At 30.6% G+C, this 16320-nt stretch overlaps 1 protein-coding gene across 1 annotated transcript in view; it reads right to left on the bottom strand.

The window, feature by feature from the left end:
- The window catches only part of per (period circadian regulator), a 37367-nt gene that overhangs the window by 2083 nt on the left and 18964 nt on the right, over window positions 1-16320 (bottom strand). The window contains exons 18-24 of the mRNA XM_077446360.1: window positions 11661-11814; window positions 10775-10930; window positions 6281-6373; window positions 4407-4523; window positions 3996-4168; window positions 1595-1774; window positions 1271-1522 (exon numbers count right to left, since the gene is read on the bottom strand). Coding sequence (XP_077302486.1) covers window positions 1271-1522; window positions 1595-1774; window positions 3996-4168; window positions 4407-4523; window positions 6281-6373; window positions 10775-10930; window positions 11661-11814 — 1125 coding nt within the window. The remainder of the gene's footprint in view (window positions 1-1270; window positions 1523-1594; window positions 1775-3995; window positions 4169-4406; window positions 4524-6280; window positions 6374-10774; window positions 10931-11660; window positions 11815-16320) is intronic.

Below are 16320 nucleotides of genomic sequence, written 5' to 3'. Positions count from 1 at the left end.
TTTTTCGAAATTTTTAAAGGAGGTAAAGGCCATTGTTTAAAATCAATATTTTTTTTTATTTAACGTTCCCTTGATACGTCGAAAGTTTTCTACTAGGTCTGTCGATGAATATCTAAAATTGGCGTTTTTAATTCTGGCCATTACACATGTGTATAGTAAAAAGTGATTTTTGAAAAAATTTTCGTCTATTTTCGACAATTTTTCTTAAGTCTTAAATAATTAAAAATTTTCTGGGATCTAATCTTTATCAGTATCTTTTTAGATAATTGTTTTAAAATTTATTTTTAATATCAAATTTCCTGATTTATTAAACTATCAATATACTTACATACATACATTGCAATAAGTATTGGGTAATTAAACTATGAATTTGCGAAAATTATGTTCAAAAATCCCAGAAATGTCACGGGAAAAGGATTGAGTCCGCACTAGGGTGTCTGACCCGGGAATTGGATTTAAAAAAATCTTGAAAATATACAACATTTTCACGTCTGATATAATAAATCAAATACACAAAGAATTGTAAAATAATCTCAAAAGGTTTGTTGTTTAGCACTAAGTACAGCGCATTCCCCGAACGTGGAAGTTTTATGAGCATGATGGCCAAAATCGATTCTTATAATTCTATTTTTGGAAAATATCAATACCGAAGGACTTGACCTTACCGATTAATTATTCCGAGAATTGAAAATTAAAATCGAAGAAAGAGTAAGCCTGAAACTGATTATTCTCAAAAGGTTTGTTGTCTAGCACTAAGTACACCGCATTCCCGAACGTGGGAGTTTTATGAGCATGGCCACAATCGTTTCTTATAATTCTATTTTTGGAAAATCTCAATACCGAAGGACTTAACCTTACCGATAAATTATTCCGAGAAAGAGAAAGCCTGAAACTTATTTTTTTAACACAAATTTTAAATAATTCTAGTTTTATACCGAACAAAACATTCTTGAGTGTTGTAATAAAAGCAAATGTGTATCCTAGGGTGAAACTATTATGAAGCGAGTATATCCTTCTTGTATTGACGATTCCACAATGGTAGAAACTCTTTTAGATTCGGATGAAGATGAAACAATTGTGTGTTTGACGATGAATGAAGAATTAAATAAGGAGTTATCAAAGACAAATATACAAAATAACGTAAATAAAAATAACCTCGACTTTAAAAAAGAAATTAAAATATACATACTGATTTTCCCAGAACTATTATATCTTTATTTTATTGTTATAATATAGTATGTAATATGTGTATATATGTATAATATCATACCCTAGAACTGTTGGTAGATTCGCTAGCAGGACCCTTATTGTCAACTGTATCAGATTTGCTGCCAAATTTGTCATTTTCGATCGAAGTTTCACCACCGCGATTTGCGTTCATGCTGTTTGATGATTCCGTTTTGATTATAGACGAATAATACGTGGAGTAACTGGATAAATCTCTGAAGCAGACTTCTTTGGCCGATTCGCTGATGCTATGTGGGCCTGTGATTCTGCTTATATTATCTGCCTTTGTCGCCTTCTAACATTGTAAGATATTATAAATGAATGCATTAAAAATACTACAATTGGACCATTTTAACGGAAAACTTACAGGCTTTTTATGGTTCATAGAATCATGCATGGCAGCCCCAGGCTCTGCTACCAATAAGGTTTTGTGAGAATTACGTGGGGTTCCGCGAGTCAATTTGGTAGATCGACTTTTTGATACTCCACAATTCACTGGGTAACTATTTGTTTTAACTATTGGATTATTGATGCTTCGCAAGCAGGCCTATTAGGAGAGATAAACAATTAAAAAAAAATTGGTTGTATTTTCCGCACGATTTTGTCTATACATATGTATATTTTAGGAATATGAATAATTCAAAAACAAAATTTTATTTAATACACACATGCAAATACCAGTTTGAGAGCGAACACTTACATATATTTACAAAACGTTCATTCCGGTTCGTTCATGAACATACTATTTTGTATATACACAAATTATTGTTTTTAGTTCAAGTGCTTACAGTCAAAAGCTATCTTCAAAAAGTCTAAACTAGGTGGCGCATGAAACATTTAGCTGTCAAAACTTTTCACCTGTCAAAACCTTCGAGATGTCGAAGCGCCAAGGGATTCCTATGGAACCACGTTACAACGTTGCTTTAATTCCCGTTTCCACTACTTAAAATTGCAACATAGAGTAAGCACTAGGGTTTCTGATTTCCCGGACTTTTTAGATTCCCGGGCCATGGGACGGAGCTCGGGATTGGTCCCGGGATTTCAGGGATCCCGGGACATATTATGTCAATTTTTATTGTTTTCAATTTAATTAATTTTTATTAATATTAAATTTATTCAATAGAAAAATTCACAGAAAAAGTAAACACTATACCTATTAACGGGAAAAAATGTAATTATAAAAGTAAATGTATTTGAAATAGCTTCTTAAGAATACTAAAATTTAAATGAGAATCCGAAAGCCTATTTCTAGAATTTGCACAAATATTTCCAGCAATGGATATTATTTTTTTCATTTTCGGTCGAACTTGGTTTTAAAGTTAAAAGGGACGAAAACATTTTTTTTTAATTATTTTAATTTTATCTTAATTATTTTAATTTATTTTTCATACTCAAGGCTATTACGTTATTTTGTAGTTTTGTTTTTGATAACTCTTTATTTAACACTTCATTCATCGTCGAACATACAAATGTATTTTGATTGTAATGACTGGTTTATTATTTAATACAATTTTGAGTCAGCGACGAGCATACCTAGGATCAATCAACCAATTGTATTGTTTTGTGAACAAAAACCTCATGTGCTGGCTGACAAGATGCTAATCTTTAAGAAACCGCTATGACAGACAATTTTTCTGGAGAAAATTTTATTTATGAATGGCCACATTTTTACATTATCTATGTAACAATAGATGAAGTTTTGTGATCATGCGAAAATTCGAACTCGAGATTTTGACTGATTCGAACTCAGAATCGATCACTGATCACGTTTTCATGATCTAGAAAAAATGTGTGTGTGTGTGTGTCTATGTATTTTGGGAATACTTTGAACACCGTTAGTCCTATCGAACTGAAACTATCGGTTACTGAAATTCTTATCGACACGATGTAAACTTTTTTCAAATTTTTAAGTTGACTGGAAATGGTACCTCCCCTTTTAGGTGTCCTCTTCTTTTTAAGTTTTTGAATTCAATTGTCTCCCAAGCCGCTAACTAAATCGAACTGAAATTTTTTTACATGTAATTGAAATAATAATTTTTATAACTTTATATTTTTTAAATATTTTTATCTGAACCGGAAGTAGTACTTTTACTCTAGAGAATCGAGGTTTTTCATGCTTTTCTCAGAAACCTTTTGGTTAATTGAACAGAAATTTCATATCTAGAAGTTTAAGCGCAATACTAAGTTATGTATAAAATTTGGTTGTTGTTCGATTTTTTTTCCACTATTTTTTCCTCTTGTTCGATTTTTCTTCCACTATTTTTTTCGACCCCTTAAACATGTGTGTTTTTCACGAAAAAATTGAAGTATAATTCATGTATCAATGTGATGAAAATAAAAAAAAATCACTAAATTTAATGAACCGCAAGTGGGATTCTTTCCTTTTAGAAAGGTCAAAAATGTTCTCCCCTGGATTCTGTCCACACCTCTGAACCTATTAAGCTGAAATTTTATATTTGTATTCTTTATGTACTTACTTAGTAACCGCAAGTAGTATTTTTTTTTAAAACAATATTTCATTATTTTATTTTGACCTTTTAAATTAGAAGTAGAACTTTTGTCTTGTGCAAGTTTCCATACATTTACGCTCAATTTGTATCGAAAATGCTGTCTTAGCTATTAGTATTTCATAATGCTGCCGGTATATGTGGATGTGTTTGTACAGTTCAATATATTATAGAATTTTGTTTTGTGACTTTCTTATAGGTATATTCCTCAAATATATAGATAATGTCATGGGTTGGTCACATCCGATTATTTTAATTTACCTGCTTGTAATTGTCGAACGGTAAGCCCAGTGGTTTCATTTGAGGTGGAACAGTTGTCGGTAATAAGTGGTTCAAAGCTATTGTTTGACTGAGGGGTTGATAGGCCATGGCCACGTGTGAGTATATGAAGGGTTGTGTTTCGAATACTGTCGGTGGATACATCATGTATCGGACTGTAAACAAAGAACACAATTTTCAATACAGATTTCAATCTTATTAATAGTAACATCCATATGTATGTAAATATTCTACAAAGTAACCGAACGACACCAAATAACAACCCTCTGAAGTTAAACGGCAACACTTTCAGGTAGGTGAGTTATAAATGATTCAATGTAGAATAGCGGTACCGGTTATCTTTACAGTACATAAGTTTAATACATATGTAATTTTTATTATCAGTAAACTCACACAGGCAATCTGTTGGATTTGTAGGTGGAGCACTTTCTTGAGGTACTTCTCTTTGTTGAGTGGGGATTAAATACACAGCGGGATACATGGTCGGATAAGTATTGATGTTGTTTTGATCTGAAATATAATATCATATCATACACGTGTATATAGCGTTTTTTTTTAATATATTTTTGTGTTTGAGAAGATAGCACTCATATGTATGTACATATATATGTATAAACAATAAAACCGAATTTCGAATACAATTGTCGGCGGCAGGGCTCAACCCACACCTCACAAATATATATACATATGTACATAATAATATAAGTATTTGAATGCAGACGCCTACTCGGCTAAGTTATAAGCAGACAGGTTGCATTAACCTTTTATCAAAGGTCATAAGTAGTTTTATCAGTAGCGGTCGATGTATGAAAAAACCACACAGGAGCGGTCTATAGTTATTTGATAAGCATCCTTCCAACGCAGACCTTTGGTCATCAGACATTGTTCAATGTGTGACCTGATTGTCAATATAAACTATTGAAAATCGAGATTGTTTACGTCACCCACTCTTTTATCTAAATATGTACATATGTACATACATATATGTTACAGTCGAAATGTATTTTCAGTTGTGATATATTCTAATTGGCGTCTTAGGTCATTTATATTCGAATAGAATTAATTCAACTTGTAATATATTCCAATTGGCGTTTTAAAACTATTCAACTTGTGAATTATATCTCTACAAGCTCAAATACACTTTCATCAATGTGCCCCAGTTGAAATGTAACAGTTGAGTTTTGACAGCCTGATGTTTGTACGAATGCTTTAGAATTGAATAACGCATTAATATTTGCTAGGTATTACGAATAAAAGCAACGAGTACCGTATTACGATAACTCTAAGAATGTGTAAGAATTAACTAGTCGAGTCACGTTTTCACGAAAGCCTAATAATCTCTTTATCTAAACTGGTACCAACTTATAGTTGAACTGTATTTTCAGTTCTAATATATTTTGACCAGTTGGAATCTAATTCGCCATATAAATCAACTTACGTGGGGTTAGATGGAATATATTCCAACTAGTCAAAATATATTACAACTGGAAAATACACTTCAACTGTAACATACATATATAATAAATATAAATAGCGTAGCGGCAATTTGATTACAAAATTAAGCGGGGATTAAAACCGTTTGACTGATTTTGTGTGATAGATTTTTTTCATATTATTTACTTGATTATGTCTCGAATTTATTATATCGACTGCTATTCAATTAAATATGTACATATATATGTATGTACATATTGAAAATTAAAAAAAAAAAGAAATTTAAACAATACGTGTAAAGGTTCATTTATACTAGCACAATACAGAACGGCAACTGTACGTAAGCTGCAGTACGAAAAATATTCTTTATCATATTCTGTATGTACACGATCTACATATTTACATATATGTATTGTTCAACAGTACATGTCACCGTAGCACATCAAGCAAAATCGGTTTTCTTTGGCTACGGTGCCAATATTCACGCAGGACATGACGTTATAGTGACGAGTGCATCCGACTTAACGAAATGCTGCATATGAATAATTTCAGAAACGTTATATTGCGACAATATTGACTCGACGGTACAATATGCAAGCAATATTGCGCCGTATTGTCGCGCTCTTTGATATACATACATATGTACATATACATATTTGTATGCATATATACATAAGTCGATTTTGCCTTATAACGTGCCGAAGACGGGCGTTTGTAAACAGTATGAATAGAAAGTCTTTTCCGTGCATTGCTGGATAATATAAATATACCTTAATACACTTATGTACATATGTATTTACAAATGTTCATTGATTGATTTTTGCAATACTAACTGGTTGTAGATGCTGTCACTGTTGTTTGAGTTTGTTGAATTGGAGCTATCGTCATAGAAAACGGAAGCCATTGTTTCACATGTTCACCAATACCTATAATATGTATACATTTATGAATTTGGAATGAAGTGATATTATGTATATATATATGTATGTGTGTATATAAAGAAGAAAGTTTATCTTTTGTTTTTTTGTTTATCTTGTAAATCTCTATTGTTTTGCGTACTGTTATATTCAGGTGTGGCTGACTATACGGAGCGCTAAAGCGGTGAACACCCACTCAAATTTAACAAATGTATAAAGGAAAATCACAACACATTATTGAATGAACAAAAATATGTATATCGGTCATTTGTAAGTAGCGTCACGTTTGTTGTGTGTGAAATCATTTATCGACAGTAAAATAGTATATTTAGTTAATTTATTTAGATTGTATTGCTAGCATATTTTTGTAGGTTGTTTGTTATTAAAATGACTGATTCTAAAATCGACAATTGGATGAAATTGAAAGTTAAAAATTTGCAACATTGTTAAAAATCGGACAAAAACTATACACACATACATACATACATTCAGTGGCGGGCTAACAATGCATAGGGTCTCCAAAATAAATAATAATGAATAAATTTTATATTTATATATAATACATTTTTGGATTCTCGTCATTTGGTTCAGTTTTTTTTTTATAATTTTCTTCTAAGATATACATACATATGTATAGGAGCGTCATTTCGGGGCGGGCTGGGGTTGTCAGCCGCCCCCTTAGATTTAAACGGGACTATTTACGTTGTTTAATGTATTATTATTATGAATTTGAATTAAAATACTAAACCAACAAAAATAGAAAATTGAAATTCTTTAGAATACTGCCAGGTATAAAACACGTCGATTTTTTTCTAGAAAAAAATGTTAACTCCCAAATGTATTTTGTTTAGTTGTTTGTCTTGCTTTGAAAGATATTTGTGAAACTCGTTTATCCTTTAAAATTATTTTACTATTAATTTTATTGATAAAAGTATATACATAAATAAAAAAATGATTAAAAGAAATAGCTAAAATTCACACTCATTTTTTTAATATAATATACCCCTCCCTAGTAAGTCATTCCTTACTGGTTAAAATTTTTGCCGATCCCTGAGAAAAGCAGAAATGACGCCCCTGCATATGTAGGTTAAATGGATAAATGGGGTTGCATTGTTTTGTTCTCCTACACGGAAGGGGGGGGGGGGAGCTAGCCATTGTTCTAGTAAAGATATATATATATATATATATATATATATATATATATATATATATATATATATATATATATATATATATATATGTATGTACATACATATATGCATACATAGTTGTATATGTATAAAGATATATATTAAGTATATTTGTACATATTTAAGGATTAAAAAAAAATCACGAATTTTTGTTGTCGGGTAAGAGAAATATTTTTGATAAAATACATGAACTCTAGATTTGTAATTTGAAAAGTTCCTTGGAAAGAGCACAGAAAATGGAAATACTCAAGGATCTCATGAACTCAATAATAAAATTTTTGCCATACTGATAATAATGTATGTATATTCTCGAATAAAAATTTCCCCTGCGGTGCTAATCTCTAAACGTTCGAAAATAACCCAATGAAGTTTATGAATTTTCAATATAAACTTTTGAATTATGTGGTCAAAAGGGTGCTAAAATTCTTGGCCTGAAAATACGCTATAGCATGTACATATATCATGTACATACATATAATATATACAATGAATACCTAACTTCGAAAATAATATTCAATTCTTAAACTATTTACAAGTTCAGTTTAAATTTACTAAAAACAGGAGCTCCAAATATTATGGCGCTTCATCATCATCAGCTACAACCATTCACCATCCACTGCTGGATGAAGCCATGAAGGCCTCTCCAACACGCTTCCACTCGTCTTTGTTTTGCGCAACTCTCATCCAGTTTACCCCATACATTTTCCTAATTTCGTCTACCCATCTACTTTTGCATTCTCTCGGGTACCATTCAAGCACTTATTTTGTTAACCTTTAGTCCAATCTTCTAACCAGGTGGCCCGCCCATTGCCATTTTAATATTTTCACTCTATCCACTATGTCCACTCTTGTCATACTTCTCACCCACGTGTTGCGCTTCCTGTCTTTCCTCGTTATGCCAAGCATACAGCGTTTCATACTTCTTTGAGTGCACACTGCATAATTTGTATGTTATTGAATCAAAGTGCATTGTTGCATGCTAGATGATTCTTCGTCACTAGAAGTTCTTAAACATTTTTTTTAAATATTGAAAAAGTAATTTTAAAGAAGGTTTACTTTAAATTGATTGACAATAATGATTGATTGACGTATTTTAGTAAAGGGGACGTATTTTTTTCCCTCGAAAAAAGTATATATGTAAATCCATTATAGTCTATAAATTTATTTAGAAAAATTGGCTATTATACAGTTTCAATGTACAAGCTTTATTTTCCTATTTATTAAAAACGCGTTCAAATAGAAATTTTAAAATACTTCTTCGTGAAAAATGTGTACATTATTTTGATTAGTGAATTCTCTTTGTCGCTATTCACCAGCACCATTGGTTATATGTACATATATTTCTTCTTATTTTTTTATTAATGGTGGGGGATATTGTTTTTAATTTTAATTTAATCATCATCGATTCTGAGTGTAGCTGCCTTCAATATTCAAAATTACCTTAAGAAAGGTTTTCCAGTGATTTTTCGTTTGCCTTCTGGAGCAAAAGGATTGAAACCGAAAATTGATAATGATTTTGGCTGGGGTGGGTTAAATTTATTGTAGTGCTAATTTTATAGAACCACCCCAACAATTATTGTCACATAAAAACTTGAATATTCTGACAGGAGACGGTCGATCTTAAGTTTTAAATCGCTTTTAGCCCGTTTTCATGTAAAGGCATTGAATCAATCATCATGAATCGATCGATCTTGGCAGCTTTCATTTTATAGCGGTAGTTTTTGTAGTCTGTCTATCATAATATCACGAATTTTTTTCCTAATTCATATCACGAGGACCTCATACCTATAACTGTACATATAATATGTATACATAAATAAGATAAAATTATTTTTATTATGATATAAAATCATTACAGTAACTTTTACAAATTCAATGAATTAATGAATAAATATAAAATTAATTAAAAATAGTATAAATCGATAAAAATACTGCATATGTATACATATACAATATGTAAAAAATGAAATATTATTATTTTTCAATTGATATACATATTGTTTCAATCAAAAAAACAAAAAACAACATGATCAAAAAATTAAAAATGAAGTTTTTTCATAAAAGAGGCAGGTACACACATATGTATGTATATTTAAGAAAAACCTTCATTTTAATGTTTTTTAAGAGGTATTGTATTATATACAGGGCTTCTTTTGTCATGTAATGCGGTGGAACGGCGTTCCGGCACCATTTTTCATGGTATTTTTAATGTTTCAAAAGCAGTTAGACGAAAAAATGTTCGCACGAACATAAAGAAAATCCATATTTATATAATTCATCAAAATGATGGAATATGATATAATGGACCGAATGAAATATGGATGGATTTAAAATATTGGCGTTCTTAATGGCATGGCTTTTCCTAAAAAACTGCTTTAAATTTTGTTTAAATGAAATTTGAATATAATTTTAATAAAAAGCTTGACAAGAAGTGAGTTCCGGCACCTTTTTTTAAGAGCCCTGATAATAAACATATATAATATAAAATTAGTCCATACTAAGTTTAATTATATTATCTCTTTTTTATTTTCCCATGATATCCTTACGGGTTGCCCCCGAGCGACACATACATACATATGAGATAAAAAATATAGATTATATAAATTTATAGATCATAAATTTGAAATAATATTCAAATAGCGGTGGCATAGTGAGTAGGATGGCTTTGCCAATTTGATGAAAAACCGTTTCAACAATGAAATCAGATAAATTGGCAATTCTAACAGGGAAATATCGACTTGGAGTCACAAATAGCCAAGTATTACCAGCATCGCTACAGAAATACTTCCAAATAAATTATTTTCAATTAAGGTCAACCCAGGGCTTGAACTCGGTAACCTCTCGGTGGTTAGCATTAACTCAACCACCGAGCTATACTGCTGGATTTTTTGTTTTAATATCTTGCCAAAATTTAGCGGAATCGTTAACATTATTTATATTTATAATTATTATATTATCAATATTTAATACCATTTAATGAAGAATTTCACAAATATTTTATTTTATTTAATAGTCAACAAATTTGTCACATTTTTACTAGATTTATTTTTAATATTCAAATTTATAAACATACAAACTAGTTCCTCTCCAGCGATTTTTTGATCAATAAAGTTGTTATAATAATTTCTGTCGCGTTAACGGCAAACCGCTTAAAACGTGTACCGCAAATATTGAAAAACGGGGGTATTATCAGAACAGAAATTGACAGAGTAATTCTTACCAGAAACTGGGATGGGATTTATAAATTGATGATTCATATTATTAGCTGCATTGGGTACTTGGGTGGGAAATTGATGATCATTATTGGTTGCATTGGTTTGCCTCAGTCCAGTGGTCGATGTGGTAACTTCGAAGTTTGAAGTTATTAGTAGAGGTTCTGTAAGTTAGAATATTTTTAGATATTACACAATAAGGTTTTCGTTAATTTATGTACATCATGGCTCGAAATGGAAATTTTGAAAACATGATTTAGATTTTTTTATTATACCTTTCATAATACATGATATGTATGCATACATACAAAACATATGTACGTATGAGGTAAAAGGAATAATTTGCGCCCCGATGTAATTTAATTTTTTATTTTCAAAAAGTATTTTTTAATCAAAAATAAAATATTATATTATCCTTATTCAATATGTTCAATTAAAAAAAGCATGCACTGCAGGCGAAAAGTTTTTTCGAAAGTTTGAGAAAGTCTGGTGTAGAATATGAGTTTAATGGGCCACTGTTCGAAGACGAGTACCTTCAAAAGTCTTCATATGTATAATACATATGTTTATATATATATAATGGAAATTTTCACGAATGGGAGCGCTCGATAATTTTCAAAACCTATACCTATACATTATATGCATATGTACTTATAATCCTTAGTGATTAGTCAGGGTTTCTCAAATTAATTATTACTGCTTTATTATCGGAGGGACATGCAAGACTAAACGATTTTTAAATTTACGAAAGAGTACGGAACGTTTCTGGAAGCTCTAAGTTTCTGGATCTGACGAAAGGGAGCGGCGTTCCCATGCACTCCCATCCATTTTGAGCCCTGATGTACGTACATACATACAATGCACGTTGAGTGAATTTCTGTGTTATTTACTAACCTTGCACATTAGTCTGCTGTTGATGAGCATGAGGCGTAGTTGGCTGCTGAATTGTTTGGGGCAAGTGTATCTGCTTGCTAATTTTATGCGATTCACCAGCATTCTCCCAAGTCCACGAGCTAGGACGTTTCAATCCTTGTTCTGTCACCTGTAGCTTGTTTTAGATTTAATCGTCAGTAAAGATGATAAGTACATACATATGTATACATACGTTTGTATGTACCAGTTGATACTGTGAAAAGCATATCAGTGGCGTAGCTAGAAATTATGGGCCCTCATTAAACGAATATTCAAGCCCCCTCCATTTTGATTTTTAAAAATATGAGATTAAATTATTTGTTGACACATATTTACATAGGACTATAAATAAAATAATTTACAAGAAAATAAGTTCAGCTTAACTCACCGATTTTAAAAACTCTTCTTTCTCAATTAAAGGTTTGTACACTAATAAGTTTTTTAAGCTTCATTTTTAATGCTTGTGTCTGCTCGATGGCCAGAATTTTTTTATAATTTAAGCTTACTAAAGGACTTCACAACACTCGCCACAGTTATTGGAAGGGTAAAAAATAGTATAAATACGGTATATACTTCTGAAAATTCACTTTCTAAACAATTATATTATGTAATGAGTAATTTTGAAAATTGTCTTATGCACATATTTTTAATAAAGTCTTTTTAATTTGTTTATGTATGTACGTATGTATGGACGTTGTAACAATAGATGAAGTTAGTAATGATGACGTTATTACTAACTTCATCTATCTAACTTCATCTGAGAAAACTTCTGGATATCTTTTCAAATAATTTTCCAAAATATTTGCTTTTGGCATATTTCAAAAAAACGGGAATAGTTTATCACCAACTCTATTCAAATCAGTGTTTAATTGTAAATTATATTATAAATAATAAAAAGCTTATAAAAACAATAACTGTGAATAGTTGTGCGCAATTGTTGAATTGATAACACTGAGCAACAAAAAATCACGTATTTTCGTACCAGAAAATTTTCTTATTTATCAATCGTTACTAAGTTTGACCCACTTAATTTGAATATAACAATGATTTTTTTTGATTTTTGGCTTTTGTAGTCTTTAACTCAAAATCTAGTATTGCTATGCCAAAAGTAAGTATTGGAATCAATAGTCACATGCTTTTTTCTAGTGATTGTGGTTTTTTATTGCTTTAAAATACGTATAATTAATTATCTAGCGAATTTCACAATCAATAGAAATACTCCTGACTAGATTCCAATACTCACTTTTGGCACTGCAATACTAAATTTTGAGTTGAAGACTGCAAAAGCCAAAAATTTGTAAAAAAATTGCGCAATTTTTAAATGCTCATATCTCATACATGAAAAGAAACCAACAAAAATCATTGTCATATTCGAATTTAATATATATTAATTAGCTCGGGTATTTTTTTTTGTTAATCAGAGCCAACTCATTAGCTTGACGTTCAATGATATTTTGAAGCTCGCTTTCACACTAAACATTTAAACCGCATTTATTTGTCATTGCTGTCACTTGTGATTTTATTTCTTCACATGAATTTTTATTTTAATTTATATGATGTAATATTGTACTTAGTGGCTTCATCCATAATATGTAAGATTTTGTTTCTGCAACGTTTTTGAACGATAGTTTGTTTCACTCATCACTTTAATTGCAAAGCACACACATGAATACAATATTAAAACCAATAATTTATTTTATTTGATTTTGTCAAATGATTTCCTTTGTCTTTTAGTCGATTTTGACGCCTTTATATTTGCTGTCAACACCTTTACAAATAGTAGGGAGAAGTTTTTTTAAGGAAACTTCAGACCATGGAAAATTTGAAAAGAAGATCACACTTTTTGAAGCTGTTTCCAAAAAAATGTATATTAGTTTGAATGGTAGCAAGGAACGACGATATTATCATTGAGAACATAGTTTAAATTATAACTAGAGGTAGGACCGGAAGCGTGCCGTTTGTTGTAAATCCTTTGTAAAAAAGGTTCGGTAAACCTTTAACAATGCATTTACAACATTTGAACAATATACAGCCCCCTCAGGGTCCGGGCTTTAATTATAACTGGCACAATGTATATATGTACAGTCGGAGACATAAAAAATGCCGCAGCTATTGTTGGGCGACATCGCGCAAAACATCTCGCAAAAAATGGATAACTCGAAACAGATGTCGATTGTTTTAAATCAAAAATTATTACGTTATTCGAAGCAAATCTTTCTATACGTGAAATATCTCGTCGAGTGAGATTTGGAGAGAGCTCAGTTCGTCGATTTTTGAAAAAATATGGCGTCAGAAATTTGTCGAAAGATTCCGAGCGGAATGCATTTCTCCGGTCGTTGCGCATTCACCCCAATTAATGGTGTAAGGGTGTATGACTGCATATGGTTTAGGATCCCTGACCATTATTGAGGGAATAGTAAATGCAGAAAAGTACAAAAATGTGCTTTTAAATTTTGTAATTCCAACGATCGAGAAAATAACGCAACATTCAAAATTCCGAATTATCAAGCAATTCTACACCATGTCATCGCACTCGAGTCAGAAGTACAATTTCGATTTTTTTTGTCTAAATCTTTTACTAAATGATTAATAATATCTTTTATCACTTACAGATCACAAAATTTAAGAATATACTGGGCATCAAATCATTAGAATGGCCGCGAAACAATCTAGATCTGAATCTATGGGCTATTTTAAAGAGAAAATTGGCAAAACGACGTACATCAAATATCATAGAATTGCGTAAAAATATAACCGAAACTTGGGAGAATGATATAACGATGGAATGTTTAAATTAACTGTACGAAATCAACGCATATTGGCGATTATTCAAAATCGAGGCGGCAGTACGAAATATTAAAATATAATAAGTATAACATTATCCAAAAGTAGTTTTATTCACAAAAGATCTTTTCAATACCTGACAAGGAATATTAGATTAAGAAATCTAACAACAAAAATGGTGTAAGGATAGTCAGACCTTCATAAATTACATGGGATCGACTTTGGCGCAAGTATCGTTAATGACCGCTTTCTATTTCTGCATCCATTCCAAGAATATCCTGTTAACTATTTCCATTTTTTTTCTTAAATTGAAGTTAACTGATTAAACATTCAAACCCCCATTAAAGAATTCTTTGAAAATTACAATACCGAACATAATTAAAAAAAAATGTAAAAATAGTCGAGTGCGGCATTTTCTATGTCTACGACTGTACTTCGTATTTGATTGAATCCACATTTTAACATCACTCATAACACTGTCTTCGTCATAGCATATGTACATATATTTGTTTTCAGTAATTCTATCACGTTATAAGTCATTTCTTCTGCTGAGTAATCACTCAATTTGTAGAATTCCAAAAACGTTTCACTACTATTTAAGTCTGTGGGTTGTTGATTTTTATCTGGAACATCATTTAACATTTCTTTTAGTGATGTCTTATGTCGTATCGAACATTAGAGCATAAAAGGGTGACGAATTAATCTTAAATATCTACCAATTCACTAGATAGCCTATTTATTGATTATTGTATTACTTCATTCTGTTGGAGTTAAATAATTTGTTGATCCAGGTGGAATATCTTTTATTTTTTTCAAAATATCATTATAATTAAATTCCATCCATTGAGTTTGGCATAAAAAGTTTTTATTGTTATCTTCCTGTGACCTAGTGAATTTTTGGCTAACATTATTGCTATACAAAATATCGTTCCTTTATAGAACGAAGCTTCATATCGCATATTTTCTTCAATATTTTTCAAACCTCGAAACTTATTATAATTTTTTTAGTTTCATTCGAAATATTTTGGTTTAAATAATTACCAAGATCATTATTAACGGTATTCATCATCAGATGCATATTTCTTCGGTGATTTTAACTTCGATTACTTTGTCAAAACATATTTTGATTTTCATATTATGTATTTCGGATTTTTCTTTACATACATAGTTGCAATAGATTCGATTGCCCCTTCTCCTTCTTTGATTTTTTCAATTATGTCCATTGCTTCGTTAAAACTTTTTATTTTTTAGTCCGCCTTTGATTATTTACCTTCATAGATTCGGTTTATGTACTTTTTGTTTTCATATATTTTAAGTTCACCAAGTTTTGGCACTTTTTTCAATTTTAAGTTTTCTTTTTTATGCATCAATCACCACTTTTTTTGAACGTTCCATATTTTTTTTCGTTGACTAAAAATGTATCCTTTAATGAAATACTAAAACTTATTCAAAGAAAATAAAACTCGATTTGTAAAGATTGTTTAAATAAAATATGTTACAGTAAAAATAATACTATAAAACAAGTCACTTAACAAACAAAAAAAAAAAAGCAATTCATAAAATAAAGATTACGCAAATAGTTTTTAGTCTTTGGATGAAATACTCAAACAAATTTAAATATACATACAATATTTGGTCTTTGTTAATTTTTTTGTGTCTCGAATTAAAAAAAAATATGACCAAAAATTGTTCGGAACAGAATAGAACAGTTTTTTTTTTACATTTTCATTGCTGTATGGTGAAGAAAAAGAAGGTGAAGCTGTTGGTGGTGAGGCAAAACAATATTTTGTTTATGTTAGTGTCCGACTCGAGTCATTTTAATTACTTTCGATATTTGTAAGTTGGGTAATGGTAAATG

This window comes from Arctopsyche grandis, chromosome 2 (genome assembly GCF_051622035.1).
Source record: "Arctopsyche grandis isolate Sample6627 chromosome 2, ASM5162203v2, whole genome shotgun sequence".
In the NCBI taxonomy this organism is placed as follows: Eukaryota; Metazoa; Arthropoda; class Insecta; order Trichoptera; family Hydropsychidae; genus Arctopsyche; species Arctopsyche grandis.
Note: the sequence above shows the minus strand (reverse complement) of the source record. Positions and strands in the feature narration are given on the sequence as shown.